This window comes from Diachasma alloeum, unplaced genomic scaffold, assembly GCF_001412515.2.
Source record: "Diachasma alloeum isolate Michigan unplaced genomic scaffold, Dall2.0 Dall_scaffold_00549, whole genome shotgun sequence".
NCBI classification, from domain to species: domain Eukaryota; kingdom Metazoa; phylum Arthropoda; class Insecta; order Hymenoptera; family Braconidae; genus Diachasma; species Diachasma alloeum.
In genome coordinates, this window is record NW_021680681.1 from 81,980 (window position 1) to 98,797 (window position 16,818).

The window sequence follows — 16,818 nt, forward strand, 5'->3', positions numbered from 1 at the left end:
ACAATATAATATATATATACAATATAATATATATATGATAAAATATATCTTGAAGATAAATTCATTTCATATGTAACTGTAGAGATGAACAAAAAAATAATAACACACGCGAAAATAATGCACTTATTATTTATGACGCACTAATACGGTGAAGCCACTCACACTCTCTAAACAAGAAGACAATTCAAAATTTTAGGCAGGAAATGGTCTTTGAAAAAAAAAAGAAAAAACGTAACAAAAATAATTTGAAATAAGAGAAATAGAAATTTAGGTGCATTACTTACCTGATTAAAATAACCTCATTTAATTCAATCCAACCAATTTGAATTGAAAATAGAAAGCACAACAACATATTTGGTATATATTAATACAAAATATGTATTTTGGTTTAATAACATTTTAGAAATAGTAATCGGTCAGTTGTCGATCAGTCGAAGGGCAAGAAAAATGAAAATTGAAAATGTAATACAAGTATCAGGTACATGCAACCTAGCTAGCGCGCGCAAAGCGCGCATCCTGCCTAGTAAGTGAAAAAACGTCATTTTTGGCATTTTTTCACATGTTTTTTGCGAATAACTGAAGAACCGCTAAGACGATCGTCTTCATGAACTAATCAGTTCTGAGTTACACAAAGATGCATCGATTGCAAAAAAAAATTGAATCGTATCATTCGTTCAAGAGTAATCGTCGGGCAAAATTTTGTTTACATACACACACACATACACCACACACGTTGCGATTACGGACGGACTCCGAAATGACGGCAAAGGACTCGGATTTGGAGGATCCGAATACCATGCAGTCGGCCCGAGATATCCGCAAAACATTGTGGAGAAAGCGCTCGAAAGGCTCACCTGCGGCAGAAGCTCAAACTTTGAAGAAGCTGAAGCAACAGGATCTGACCAGCAAGGCAGCCCCGCAGACGGTGGCAACTTTCGATCCACCTGCTAAGCCTGAATGGACGCAGGTGAAGAACAAGAAGGAGAAAAAGAGGCAGGCCGGACAGCTCCATCTACAGTTGCCTCCCAAAAAGATGAAGAAAAAAAGAAACAGGAGAGGGCTACTCGGAAATCAGCGATGCGTCCTGATGCGCTGATTATACGCCCCAAGGACAAGGAGAAGTACTCCGATATACTTCGTCGGGTGAAGAAGGGTGTTCCCTCAGAGGACGCTGTCGGTTGTGTCGATAAGATCCGCCATACTGCAACCGGGGATATGCTGATCATCCTTAGCAGAAAGACGACTGACGGAGCACCTAAGCTGCGTACGGCCATCGTCAGTCTCCTTGGAGATGAGGCTGAGGTGCTCAGTAAGGGGCCACAAGAAGATCTCGAGATCAAAGATCTTGATGAAACACCACATTGAAGGAGGACGTCATCGAAGCCCTAAAAGTAGCAGCTGGGGTGGAACACGAGACCCAAGCGGAAGCGATAAAGTCCCTTCGTAAAGCTTATGGAGGTACCCAGACTGCCTCAGTGAGACTCACAGCTACGACAGCGAAGAAGATCCTGGCGGAGGAAGGGAAGATTAAAACAGGCTGAGTCAATTGCCGAGTGAGAAGAGTGGAGAGGCCATTAAAGTGTGTAAGGGATTTTCGCCCGTTCTTGACCAGCAAACATCCCAAACTATTTTGGCATTTTCTCTATCGCTCAATTATGTCGGGCGCCAGCTGGATTTTTACGGAAAATCCAATGGTAAACCGACCTCAGAGGATAACTCGTCTACCCTGAGGACTTTTCGTGGCGGGACTAACAATGCCGAGCCAGCATCAGCGTAAAACGGTAGAGTGGGCGAGGTCCACCATACTAGGAGTAATTTACTCGATCGATCTTCGTCTTTTCAGCCGAGAGACCTCGATAAAGCGTATCTTCCAGGAGCCATTCCTCCATGTACCTTTCACCGAGGATGTTTCCATTCCTCTGACGTATTCCTTTCCTCTCCAGAGTGGCTCAACTCTGGAGAAGTCGACCATTACCTGCGAATCCTTCTCACTCCTCGGAGCGCCAAACACTGAGAGACTTATTCTCACCCACCTGTGCTTACCCCACCTCAACCTCAATGCTCGGTAAAAGCACTATCATCGCACGAGGCACGTGCCATTGGGCCTCCAGGAGTCGGCCTAACTCCCGGCCCACGGATCCACGCCAACACCACTTCTTTTGTCCGACGTGATGGATCCCTGAGGACATGGAATTAGAACACACCACGTTCTCAAAGTAACCCGATCATTCTGTTTGGGACGCCGAAGCGTGGGACTTCTCTCGCTGTTCCGGATCTTGTTCTCACAACGGACCCCCATAATCCATAATGGATTAATGCCACTTACGACCGTCGTCGAGGACCGGACGATTTTCATCCGCTCGACTCCAGTGCCTGTCACCGACTGTCTCGAAATCTCCTAGGGCCTTCTCCCCCTAGCCTGAACATCTCAGCGGTGATGGGTCATCCGTTACCCCACCACCACCAATCAGCTCGACGGCAATCGAGGGGGCGCTAGTCCTCTCACCTAGCCGTTAGTCCTTAGTCTAAGTCGATAGCGCCTCTAGAATCGCCCAGTTGGAACGCCAGTACGTTGGCCCGTTTCCCCCCAACACAGTTGGGCGAGTTTCTAGATAAGGCGACAAGGTATCGACAGCCTCTCTATAATGTTCAGAAGCATGGTTTCACCCAAACCACACCTCTTGGCATTATTTGATTGGTCTATTCACCTCACGCGCAGTTCTCTTGAACCGCCGTTCGATGTCACTCTCATCTCTCGCTCAGCTTCTTCAGCTGACGTTAGATGTCGCTCTCCTCTGTCCCTCACTCTAATCATTCTTGACTCATGGGTTTTCGTGTTGGTAAANAGTCCTTAGTCTAAGTCGATAGCGCCTCTAGAATCGCCCAGTTGGAACGCCAGTACGTTGGCCCGTTTCCCCCCAACACAGTTGGGCGAGTTTCTAGATAAGGCGACAAGGTATCGACAGCCTCTCTATAATGTTCAGAAGCATGGTTTCACCCAAACCACACCTCTTGGCATTATTTGATTGGTCTATTCACCTCACGCGCAGTTCTCTTGAACCGCCGTTCGATGTCACTCTCATCTCTCGCTCAGCTTCTTCAGCTGACGTTAGATGTCGCTCTCCTCTGTCCCTCACTCTAATCATTCTTGACTCATGGGTTTTCGTGTTGGTAAAACAGTTTACCGTAACGAGAAAATCTCGTTACACATCTCCCTCCTTAGGAGAGGTTTCGACGCGAAACCTACACTTTTACACTTCAAGTTGAAATCTCCTGGAGTAACTCATCTTTCGACTCTTCGGTCGGTAGGTCGTCCCCGGCTTCCTTATAGGGCTTCATGTCTACTATTGAGGTGCCTTTTGGATTACGACCCGCTAAAGCAGAAACTTCGTAGAAGTTTCTGGAATTCTTCTTGGTGACTACGAAGGGTCCATTGAATGGTTTATTCAATGACTCTGAGCGATACTTGGCAGCATTGGACAGTTCGTGGTTGCAAACTAATACTAGTTCACCGACCTCAGGAAAGAGATGGCTAAATGGCACGAAGAAGTATTGCCTAGTAGCGACACTAGATATCAAGAATGCTTTCAACTCGGCCAGGTGAGACCGTATCATGGAGGCTCTTGAGAATTTCAATGTACCGGGATACTTGCGGAGAATGGTAAACAGCTGCTTCACTGGAAGAGTCCTCAAGCACGACACGGAGAGTGGTCCTGAGGAGTACAGAGTAACCGGAGGAGTACTCAAGGCTCAGTATTAGGTCCCCTATTGTGGAATATCATGTATGACGGGCTGCTGAAACTGGGATTGTCGCGGGAAACTAAACTCGTGGCATTTGCAGATGACGTGGCCGTAGCCATTGTGGGCAAATTCATGGAGCAGATTAATTACACTTTCGACATGACCTTCGAAACGATCCGCTGTTGGATGGACACAGTGGGCCTGAAGCTGGCGGAACACAAGACAGAGGCGGTGCTGATCACCAGCAGAAAGGAAATAGAAACAATATCGCTGCAGGTCGGGTCCTGTGAAATTACCTCCCAGCCGTACATATGATACCTGGGGGTAATGATCGATGCTCGACTCAATTTTAAGCAGCAAACCGAGCACGTGGGTGCCAAGGCGGGTGCAGTGGAGATCTACTGTATCGCGCCACATGCTTAATATCGATGGTCTTAAGCAAAAAAGACAAGCGCTGCTTTCATCGATCGTCGCGTACAGTGCTCACCTATGGCATTTCCATCTGGGCTGATGCGCTACATCTGCAAGAATCACGGCGAAAGGTAGCATCAGTGTATCGACTGAGTGCTCTGCGAGTAGCGAGTTCATACCGCACGGTGTCCGAGGATGCAGTGTGCGTCATTTCCGGTATGTTACCTATTGAGGTATTGGCGGAAGAGCGAAGGTCTCTATATCGACGCAAGAAGTCAGAAACACAAAGCGCAGCAGAGCTCAGCGCAGACGAGAGGCGTAGGAGCTTACAACGATGGCAGCGAAAGTGGGACGTCTCTACCAAGGGCAGATGGACTCATCGCCTGATCCCACAGGTGGCCGTCTGGGTAAGTCGAAAAGATGGAGAGGTCAATTATTACCTGACACAAATGCTTTCAGGACACGGATGTTTCGGGCATATCTTCACAAATCCAAACATGAAGATTCCGCGGAATGCCTATTTTGCACAGGAGTGGCCGAAGATGCAGACCATGTATTCTTTAGATGCCCCCGCTTCAATGAGATGCGAAGTACGTGGGAATCCGACCTAGAAAGAGAGGTCAAACCTGAAAGTCTGGTGGACGCAATGCTGTCATCAAAGGCAGCCTGGGATACGACGTGTAACTTTGCGGCCAAGGTCATGAAGGAGCTCAGAAACGAGGAACGAAAGCGCAATGCTGCAGTATAGGTGAGAAATCTTATTGGAACCTTCAAATCACGCAGAACATCTTAGCGAGATGGAGAACGTGCATCAGATGAAAAAACGGAAGAGTTAACAGCTGAGACCTCCCTCGCGAAGTAATACTTTACGGTGGATGATCCAAGGATGATGCAGAGGTAGTGAGCAAGATTCCAGAAGTGGAAATGGAAAGAAAAGACTTGGGCGAGATCACCACGAAAGAGGAAATCTGGGAAGCTATCCAGAAGCAAGATGGTGTAAATTGAAACATTTCCATGAGCACCATCAAGTCTCTCCGAAAGGCCTATGGAGGAACGCAGAGAGCGATCATCAAAGTCACCACAGACGTGGCCTCGCAGTTGGAAGAGAAAGGCAAGATCCGGATAGGTTGGGTCAACTGCCGCATTAGCGCTACGAACAGGCCGATAAAGTGCTTCAAGTGCTGGCGCTACGGCCATCTCGCCACTCAATGCAAGAGCGAAGTCGATAGATCGAAACTGTGTGTCAGATGTGCTGATGCTGGCCACAAGATCGCAGAATGTAGGAAGGAGCCCCGATGTGCCCTGTGTATCGAAAAAGGGGGCGTTGAGAACTGTGCCCATATTGCTGGTAGCAGCAGATGCCCAGCATATAAGGAGGCGCTCCAGAAGCTTACCAGCGGACGGAAATGAGAGTACTACAGCTCAACCTCAACCACTGTGAGGCCGCACACGATCTGCTCATGCAGACGGTGCGGGAGCGGAAGGTTGATCTGGTCTGCATCTCACAGCCATATAGACATCTTGGCACCCAATCCTGGGTTACTGATACCAGTAAGAAGGCTGTCATCTGGGCTTGTGGGAATCGATCTTTCCAGAGCACCACCAGTAGCAATGAGTATGGCTTTGTGAGGGTGAAGGTTTATGGCATATATGTCTACAGCTGCTACGCCCCGCCGAGCCTTTCGATCGATGACTTCACCGACTTCTTGGATAGGCTGACCGAGGATGTGAAGGAGCACTTTCCCGTGGCAATCGCCGGGGACTTCAACGCCTGGGCAGTCGACTGGGGAAATAAGTAGACAAAGCCCAAAGGACAAGCCGTACTTAAGGTCATGTAATCGCTGCACTTGCTGCGCTTGGTCTTGCTCAACCGAGATCAGGAACCGACCTTCATGAGAGGAAACGCGAGCTTAATCGTGGATCTTACCCTCGTGAGCAGCAGCCTTGCAAGAGGAAACTGCTCGTGGGAGGTAACCGGAATATACACAGGTAGCGACCACCGTGCGATACTCTGGGAGGTTTTCACCCACCAGAGACGCGGACGCGCACCGAAGAAGACCAATGCAGTAGGCTGGAAAGTGAGCTACTTCGATCCTAACCTCTATTTAGTGACCATGGACGATATCCCAATCTGGCAATAATGCTACTGAGAAGGCAAAGATCATCATGAGGAGACTCTCGGAAGCGTGCGACGCCACCATGCCTAGGAAGCGAGGTATCAATCGCCGGCTACCAGTATATTGGTGGAATGATACCATCGCGAATCTGCGTAAGGAATGTAATGCAGCAAGAAGATCATCTCATCGCCGCCGGAAGAAACCAAACTTTGCTGAACTGGAGATGAGGTATAAGAAGGCGCGCCATAAGCTCAACAAGGCTATCAAGCGCAGCAAAGCACATTCCTGGAATGAGCTGACTGCTGAAGTGGAAGGCGATCCGTGGGGCAAACCGTACAAGGTGGTGATGACGCGGCTCAAAAGCCAACCCATGCCAACCATCGCCAACGTGCCCGGAGCTCTTGGAGAAGATCGTCACGGTGCTTTTCCCACAACAACCAAAATTTCAGCGTGCCGACAGACGAGGAAAATACTTGATTTCACCAATTACTGAGGATGAGCTGATGGAGGCGTGCGCTAGGGTCGGGAACACAAAGGCCCCCGGGCTTGATGGGATTCCCAACATTGCGCTGAAAGCCGCTATCCATGCATTGCTGGGCCTATTCCTGGACGTGTACAATGAGTGTCTCGGTGAGGGCGCCTTCCCTGCAAAGTAGAAACAGCAGATGCTGGTGCTACTCCCGAAAGGGAAAAAACCACCAGACGAACCTTCATCCTACCGTCCCCTCTGCATGCTCGATACAGCTGGTAAGATACTCGAGCGCATCGTTCACAGGAGAATAGAAGCAGTAGTTGAACCATTGCTCGCCAACAACCAGTACGGCTTTCGGAGAAGCCGATCCACCCTTGAAGAAATCAATCTGGTTGTTGATACAGCTAGAGAAGCGGTTTCAGGGAAAAGATGGTACAGGGGCATGAAGAAATACTGCTTAGTGGCAACATTGGACATCAGGAATGCCTTCAACTCAGCCAGATGGGACTGCATTATGGAGGCCCTCGAGAGTTTCAGTGTGCCTGAGTACCTTCGGAGGATAGTAGACGATTATTTCACCGGGAGGGTTCTCACGTACGCCACGGAATGTGGCCCCAAAGAGTACAGAGTCACTGGAGGGGTGCCTCAGGGCTCGGTGCTGGGTCCTCTCCTGTCTAACATCATGTACGATGGTCTGCTGAAGCTGACACTACCACCTGATGTGAGTCTCGTAGCTTTTGCGGACGATATGGCCGTGGTGATCGTGGGGAAAACACGTGGAGGACATCAAACTTGCCTTCGAAGGAACTTTCGGTGCGGTTCGCCGTTGGACTCAGTTGAGCTGAGCCTGGCTGAGCATAAAACCGAGACCGTGTTGATCACGAGCAGAAAGGTCTTAGAGACAATCACGCTGCAAGTCGGGGACTATGAACTCACATCTCAGCCGTACATCCCGTATTTGGGGGTGATGATTGATGCCCGGCTCAATTTCAAACAGCAGGTGGAACATCTGACTACCAAAGCATCTGGAGTTCGAGCTGCCTTATCACGCCTCATGCACAACATTGAAGGCCCCAAGCAGAGAAGACGAGCGTTACTGTCGTCGGTGATTATGTCAGTACTCACCTACGGCATTGCCATTTGGGCGGATGCGCTCCAAGTCCAGGAGATCCGACGCAAAGTGGCAGCTGTTCACAGACTAAGTGCCCTTAGAGTCGCCAGCGCATTTCGCACTGTATCCGATGATGCCGCGTGTGTCATAGCCGGAATGATGCCGATTAAACTACAAGCAGAGGAACGAAGATTCCTGTGCCGGCAAAAAGGATGGACCTCACTGAGCCCAACCGAGCTTAAGGCAGAGGCGAGACGTAAGAGCATGGATAGATGGCAGTCCCAATGGGGCACCTCTCCGAAAGGGAGATGGACGTATCGCCTGATCCCGCAAGTGCTTGGGTAAACCGTGAACATGGTGAGATAAACTACTACTTAACACAGCTGCTTTCAGGACATGGGTGTTTCCGAGGGTATCTTCATAATTTCAAACATGAGGATTTCCCGGATTGCCCGACGTACCCGGGTATTGAGGAAGACGCAGAGAATGTGTTTTTTGTATGTTCACGTTTCAGAACGAGCCGCTCGGAGCGGGAGTCTGCACTTGGTGGAACGATCCTGCCTGAGAACCTGGTGGAAGCAATGCTGTCATCACAGGCAGCCTGGGACGCAACGAGTAACTTCGCGGCGAAGGTCATGAAGGAGCTCCGTGAGGAAGAACACCGTCGAAATAACGCTGCATAGAAGGAAGAGCTACCGGAACCTCCCCCCTCTCCGCTAACATCTGAGTGAGGTAGGAGGACGTACGGCCCAGCGTTTTGAACAGAGGGAGAGCAACAGCTGATGTCCCCCCGTTGACGTAATGCCTGCCGGCGGTTCCACGGGGATATGGGGTTAGTAGAAAAGAGGAGAAAAGGGAGTTTTACTGAGTACAAATCTCAGATCTGGTTTTTAATATCACTTTACCAGAATCTTTTGAAGATTTCCCCCAAACCTCTTAAAAAAACACACACACTCACACGTGTCTTCAAAATTCGTTGAAAATGATTCTAAACGTCAAGAAACGTGGACAAATCATGAAAATTCCACATTCGATTTCCGGGGTCATTACTATAACTACCCGATAGATCGGGAAGTTAAAAAGCAATTCTACCTGAATCTAGTGCCATTCTATTGAGACACATTTCCTCTTATTTTGAGAAAGTTTTGGCTCTAGAATCCAGAACTGTTGGGTTCATAAAATCAGAATGTTGGGGTTCTTGTATCGAAAATATGTGGATTCGCAATATAAGAAAATAATCGTTCTTTAATGAATGATTTTTTCTTTTTTTAAATTAATCTACCTGACACCTTGACTCAAATTAATGTTGAACTAATATTAGATTATTCCGGAATTTCAATTCTTTGAAATGATGTCCATTTAAGAACCAAAGAGTTTTCAATTCAAAAGCGCAATGGTTTAATATTTCAGCATTTTTCTCACTTGAAATAAATAAGTTTTTAATATTGATTTCCGATTTTTTTTTCTGAAACTAAGTTAATATAGGTCTGAAAGCCAGAAACTTTCTTTCCCTGTGAATGAGACAGAAAAAAGAATCAAGGAATTAAATCTGTCGCAAACTGTAAAAAGAGAAAGATGATTCCTGGAATTCAGTGAAAGCTATTCGACACATATCTTCGTAGTTAAAAGAATCATAGAAAAATATCAAAAGAGTTTCTTGCAGTCCATACAATTTCCTGAAAAAAAACATGTTTTGATATTTTTCTCAAACATCACTAGTCGCCGGAATAATTCCACAATTAATCAAATATAATTCTTGAATTTGCCTGCATAATAATACAAATAAATAAGTGGTGATCTAATGAGCCATGTTAATAACTTGTCCATACCAACATTATGGAAATTTCATTTTTTACTTGAAAAACATTTTTTACTTGAAAATTCAGAAATAATTTTCTATCAATGTGATGACAAAAAAAACTGCCGATCGATTTCTTCAATTTTCACAACATCCCCCCTGTTTATATTTTTCGTAAACAAGGTTGACAGAAATTGGTAGGCGGAAAAAATAGACCAGGAAAAAATAGCCCATACGCCCAAAACGTGCTAAAACTCACCGAACTTGAAAATTTCCCTTGTTCTATTTTTTCTTTCCCTTGGTCTATTTTTTCCGGGATTCACAGATATTATTCCTCACCAACACGTGATTTTTTGCTAGGAAGGAGCGTGGCAATGTGCGAGGGATCTCTCTGCAACACCTGCTGCAAATCCGCCTCGGTAGCAGCGGGATAACGTTCCTGATAAAATTCCGCACCAGCTTCTTCCCAGCCATGTCCCTTATCACTTCCACGTTTCTTTCTCTCACCACCCGACATATTTTTCTCAGTAAATAATTTGTGACTGTCGCAAAGCCTCAAAACACAATTCCACCCCAGTTGAACCTCAATAAGCCACAAATGCTAAAAATATCTTGACTTATTTCCAAGCTTTTTCAGGCCAAGTCTTGAAGTTCCGTGGCCCCATTTCTCCGTACTAGCCGCCTTATCAACCACCACTGGAATAACACTCGATTATTCCTTCGCAGTAATCTGTCATTGTCGCCGTCCAAGCTCAATAACACTTATATTTGTTTACTCATTTATTGTTTTCGAGTTGCACACGCGTCAGTCATTACCAATGGTTGATTCATCGATTGTTTTTTTTCGAGTTGGAAAAAAATTGAAATTATCGAATTGAACGTCAGAGACAGGAAAATGGCGATTGTGGAGGGGAGAAGAAAATTGAATCTTCTTTACCGATGGTGGTTTCAGAGTTAGTTGGGTTGTTCACTGAAGATCGGCAGTATTGTCCATGGCCAGAGACAGAGCCTGAATGTAACAGGATGTACAGTCGTCAAATTAAGTTCCGCCAGTCCGTGAAGTTGGCTAGTGATTGGGGATGCATGGAGTATAGGGACCGAAACGAACGAGCGGTTCGTACCTCGATGGTTTTAGTTCGTGCTCCAGTGATTGGATAGAGTGGGGGAATTTGGACGGATTTTCAATGCCGGCACGGCGACTGAAACCTCCACAATAACAAAAACAAAGTAAATATCCGGAGCACAGTGGGTTTAGGAAAAAAATTGCATAATTTAGAAAAATATATGTATTTAATTGTCACTGACGGTGCTGATGAGTTGGCAAGTATTGGAGTATTTTGTATTTTCTTTATCTGGGTAAATATTTAATCATTTTGAGAATGAGTTATTCTGGAGAGGGAAATTGTCAAAAGACAGATTGCCATAGATTTTCTCAACTACACAGAAGTCTCTTGACATAAACTCCGAAAATTGCGCATTCTATAATCTATTGACAATATCATTGTTGAATGAAAACTTTTCTCAATTTTGTTATGGATGCAATATGAAAATAAAAGGATAATAATATTTGAAACTTTTGATCCAGACAGACTATCGCAAACAAATTCTATTTGCTATTCATGAAATTTTCTGAACGATTTTTTTTTTTGTTAAAGGGTTTGTTTATTTGATTTGAATGTAAAGTAAGTGATAACGTTTTTTTTAAGCAGAATTCTTAAAATATCAATTCTTGTCAATTTTCATTGCAGATATGGGGGCGAAACATCGAGAAGAAATTGACACTTTCGATCAGATGCTCTAGTGAATTGAATCAACAAACAAAATAAATAATCTGAAGCCATTGGATCCGAGAAAGAATTGAATAATTCACCTGAATATATTTATGATATTCACATTCATGGTGCTTATAGCTAAGAGAAAAACAAGGTATTCGACTTGGCAAGTCTTCAATTATTTTAGTAACGACTGATTTTAAAGGGGAAAGTGAAAAGAGAAAGATTTTTCATGAATATTTTATCAACTACATAAGAGGTCTTTTCACATCAATTCCTAAAATCATTTTAGTAGAAACAAAATCTGCTGGCAAAATTTGTTTAGAAAACTTTTCTCAATTTTTTTTATTGATTGAATATGAGAATAAAAGAATAATAATATTTGAAACTTTTAATTCAGCCAGATTCTATCAGAAACACTTTCTATTTTCTTTTTATAGTATTTCCCAAACCACTTTGGCTATTGAATAGTTTGTTTATTTTTATTAGAGTGTAAAGTAACTGACAAAGGCTTTTATCTGTAATTAAATGAATTCCGCAAGTTTCTACCATTTGCAGAGAAAGATGTTGATCTTTGCAAATTTTTATTGCAGATATCGGGCGAAACATCTGACAGACTAAGCATTTTCACGAAATTCAGGGGTAAATTGAATGAACTACCAAAATGAATGATCTGGGCTAGGTGGGTCAGAAAAAAATTAAAGAAAATTTTCTGGAAATTTCAAGTGTTTAATTCAATTCCCCAGAATGGCCGTAGAATTTCGATTATCTCGAGAACTACAATAGTCAAAACCTCAAATCAGAATTCATAATGAAGCTAGGAAAATCTCCAACCCCACCCACCCTTTATGAACTCGTTTGGCCACAGGATTCCCCCAAAAAACCACAAAATCACATTTCTGTCCAAGATTCGGTTTCACTGATTATCTCGATAAAGAATGCCCCGACACATCACCAGCTTCTGTCTGGATCAGGAACTCCCGTATGGACTCCCTGACATGATCAACCCCCACCCCTTGACCCCAGAATTCTAAAAAAAATGGCAAGAAGTTTAATTCGATTCCCCAAAATGTCCATAGAATTTAGATCCTTTCAAGAACTTCAATAGTGAGAACGTCAAATCAGAATTCATAATGAAGCCAGGAAAATTTCTAATCCCACCCACCCTTTATGAACCCGTTTTGCCCCAGGATTACCTCAAAAATCCCACGAAATCACCTTTCTGTCCAAGATTCGGTTTCACTGATTAGCTCGAGAACGAATGCTCCAAGAGACATCACCAGCTTCTTTTTGGATCAGGAACTCCCCTATGGACTCCCTGACATGACCCACTCCTACCCAATTGCCAACAGCACATACAGTTTCAAAAAATGTCGTGACATTATACTCAATCGTTTTTAATCCTGCATTATTTCTAAATGTTATTTTTTTTCATCATCATTTTTTGTTATTTTGTTTAGACTGGACGTTGGCGAGTATCCATCTCAGCCACAATTTTTGTGCTTTGTTTTCAATCTCTTTTCCTCCGTTCCAGATTTCAATGATTTTTTCCTTTTGAATAGCCATCTGGGTATTGATGTCTACGATGTGTCCATCTATCTCTTCCAGCTTCCCTGTTTGCCTAAAAGAAACAGAAGATAACAAACGTCAATTACTCTTATGACATATTCTATCGTTAGTGGATTCCTGAAAACGTTTTCAACAACAAAATAACATAGAAGCAATGATTAACCAGGGCCAGGCAAAAATTCGCCCACAATCGCTTTGTGCAGATGGGCCAATTCTAAATGCAAAAAAAATCAACCCATAGATCTCTGTCCTCGCGTCACGTATGACAAAATTTAATAGAAAAACTTAGCGATTTCGTTAGACAATTCTATGTGTTTTTTGTAGAAATTCCATTACTTTTTGGCCGTTTCTATTAAAATGTTCAAGAGAAAATATCGGATAGAAAAATTCAATAGAATTCGATTTTTCTATACAACTTATTCTATTGAAATATTTTCTATTGAATTTTCTCGAATTTTCTTAATTGAAGTTTTTTTCATTCAACTTTTCTTTTCTTCCTTTCAAGAAAATCAAACAAAAAAACTTAGAAAATTTGAGCCGAAGAAATTCCATGGAAAATATTTCAATAGAATAAGTTGTATAAAAAAATCGAATTCTATTGACTTTTTCTATAGAATATTTTCTATCGAACATGTCCTATAGAAATACAATAGAATTGTCTAGCGAATGAGCTAGGTTTTTCTACTAAAGTTTTTCATGTGTGTTTCATTACAATTGTAGGCAATAGAATGCCATACGTATGGAAAAATTTAGTAGAAAAGTCTAGCGCTCTCCCTTAGAAATTCTATTGAATTTCTATCGGAACTCTATACGAATTACATTGAAGTTCTATTAGAATTTTGTTGAAAAATTCTATTTGTTTTTGATTCCGAATGGAAGCATTGTATTTGATCGATTTCCATATATTCTACATTTGCCTGAAAATGATGTAGAATGTTATAAAACGTAAAGAAATGATGTTTAGAAAAAATGTCTGTACGTCTGTGTGTGACAGATTGAGTTTTCGTCCATTATTTTTTAGAAAAAATAACATTAATGCCGTGAAATTCATCCATAAAAATCTTCAATTTTGCATCAAAATAGGTACTATCAATGCGCAATTTTTGAGCGCAATTTGAAGTCAATCGGTCCAGTAGTTTCTGAGATATAGTCATTTATCGAAATTTTGTTTTTCCTTAATATCTCGAAAACTATTCCCCCGATCGAATTTTTTTTTTTTCAAAATATTTGTCTTGATTTTTTCTATCTCAATCACTCAAAATATATATACCCGTTCATACTAAGTTTTCGAAATACTGCGGTTTTTCTGTTTTTTGCGTAAAAACCTTGTACGCACGCTAGCTCGAGAAAAAATCAAGATAGGAAGTTGAAATTTGGTAGGATTCTAGCTATTGTAATCCTACAGCTTGGTATTGTGTTTGAGCTAAATCGGATGAGTAGTTCCTGAGATATAGTAATTTATCTGAATTTCGTTTTTCCTTAATATCTCATCAACCATTGACCCGATTCAATTTTTTTCTTTCCAAAATATTCGTCTCGATTTTTTCTATCTCGATCACTCAAAATACGTATAACCGTTCATACAAAGTTTTCGAGATACTGCGGTTTTTCAGTTTTTTGCATAAACACCTTGATTTAAATTAAAATCCAATGTGGGCTCTACAATACGCGTTAAACATGGACTAAACATCTGAGATTCTGGCTACTAGTTTGCAGAATTGGCCCACATTCACGTATAAAATTTTGTGTCAATCGATTCAGTACATCCTGTTTTTGCTTCCGAATGGAAGCTTTGCAATCGTTCGATTTTTCGATTCTCCAATTTTGCTTCGAAATTATGTAGAATGGTCTGAAACGGAAAAATACGAAGTTTGACGACCATGTCTGCATGTGAACACGTACACTGCCGCCTTCCCGGTGGTCAATTTTTAGAAATTTGAGTAATAAGGTAACTAAAGTATTTCCAAAAAATCTGAAATTTTGTCAGATTATAGGACTTACTGAGGACTAACTCTGTGCATAATTTCAGCTCGATCGGTCCAATAGTTTTTGAGAAAAAACGATTTGTATTTGAATCGTTTTTCGCGTATATCTTCAAAACTAGTGGACCGATTCGACTTTTTTTTTCAAAATATTCGTCTTGATGGCCTCCATCTAGATCAATCAAAACATATATATCCATCCCTACAAAGTTTTCGAGATATTTCCGCTTTTCTGTTTTTTCATTAAAATCCATGTACGCGCTCTAGCCCTCGTAAAAATGGAGATATCAACTCAAAATTTCGACAGAATCTTCCTCTCATGATAACAACGGTTGGTATTGAAGATGGGCTCAATCGCAACAGTAGTTCCGGAGATATTCGACTTTTTCTGAAAATCTATCATATGCAATAACTTTAAAACGACGCAACCGATTTGACTTTTTTTTAAATATTCGTCTTGTTTTGTATCAATTCTATCAAAATTTATGCTCATCCCCCATGCGTTTTTAAATACATATTTGTCAATAGATAAATGTCTATAGATGTTTTTTTTTCATATAATTTCTGTTGAGATTTTTTCTATAAGAATTTTTGGGCATCAATTTTCTATTTTTTTTTATTGTTCAGAATTTTATTATGAGGAAAAAAAATACAACGGAAAAAAATTTGAAAATTCACGCTCATGAATTTCTATAGAATGAAAATCTTTCGACTTTTTTCTGTAAAATATCTGTCAACCAAATGACACGGTAAAGTTGCATATTCTTCTATAGAAATGGCACAAAAAACAAGTAGAATTTTCCAATAGAATTCTATAGAACTTCAGAAAAATTCTTATTTAAATCGAAATTCAATAGAATTTCTCAGAGAAAGCGCTATTGCGGCTGAATTTTATAGTGTGAAATTTGATCGGTGGTGACCACCCTCTGCACTCTGGTGCCCCCATCGTGAGTTCAAGTATTGACAGCTGACGCGCAGGCGCAGTGCCTGGAGGCCATTAGTGGTTTCAGCGCCAATCGTAGGAGAGAATTCAAAAACCGCTGAGTTCAGGCGGAGCTTGTGAAGAATGGAAGGAGGGTTACAGGGAAAAAGAAATGGTGGAGATTACGGTCGCAACATCCACAAAGAAGTTTCATCAAAAGTCTTCGATTATGCCATTCTAAAGTAGTGCAATCGGAAGATTGCTTGTCTCTCCCTCTTCCCCCCCTATACGCACACACGTTATTCAATTTCCCATAAAGAGTTGAAAAAAATGATTCTTTTCCAAAAATTTAGTTTTTAACGATCACTCCAAAAAAATCTATACAAACGGGTTTAATCGTGGCTCAAGCAATTGATATAAATAAGGTGAATGTCATAGTAGCTGAACGCTTAGGCCCTGTAGATTAACGTGCAGGTAAAACATCACAATTTTCGCTGGCCAAAGAACGAATTCACTTTGAGCATGTGCAATTGGTTCCTCTGAATGAACTACCAAAAAGTGATACCCTGGTGATCCAGGAGCTACGGTACGTGCGTGGCTGTAGCGTGGCTAATAGGATTGTCATTTTCTGGAGCTAAAAAGGGGGAAATGATATCTGAAAACACAATAAACGTGGAAAGACGAATTTTTGAAGTGAAACTTCTTTAGGGAGGGTACGAAAAATTTCAGCGCGACACGAAAAGTGAAAAGTTTTGAGGGGAACGGGTTAGTCAGTAAGTGGGGGGCTAGTCAAGCGTAGGGGAGCCGCGCGTGAGTGAAGAAAATCCGAGGCGACACGAAACATGTAAGGATCGGTAGTGGGGGTAAGCCTAGAGTGGGGCCGTACGCCTTGCTATGCCTGAGACCAGGGATGGGCATTTCGG

General features: G+C 42.6%; 1 protein-coding gene and 1 long non-coding RNA gene across 4 annotated transcripts in view; one reads left to right on the plus strand and one right to left on the minus strand.

Annotated features, from left to right (window-relative positions):
- Positions 1 to 16,818, minus strand: part of LOC107043157 (transmembrane channel-like protein 7) — a 57,268-nt gene that overhangs the window by 14,277 nt on the left and 26,173 nt on the right. For 2 of the 3 annotated variants that reach the window (XM_015264498.1, XM_029126468.1), the window contains 2 exons: positions 12,619 to 13,043; positions 9,990 to 10,856 (listed from right to left, as the gene is read on the minus strand). In XM_015264498.1, coding sequence (XP_015119984.1) covers positions 9,990 to 10,167 — 178 coding nt within the window. In that variant the 5' untranslated portion in view covers positions 10,168 to 10,856; positions 12,619 to 13,043. Of the gene's footprint in view, positions 1 to 9,909; positions 9,969 to 9,989; positions 10,857 to 12,618; positions 13,044 to 16,818 lie in introns of those variants that run through there. The other variant, XM_015264499.1, reaches the window with a different exon arrangement.
- On the plus strand, positions 11,404 to 12,141 carry LOC107043159. Its single transcript, XR_001461209.2, has 2 exons — positions 11,404 to 11,576; positions 12,016 to 12,141. It is a non-coding gene; the product is annotated as an uncharacterized LOC107043159 (long non-coding RNA).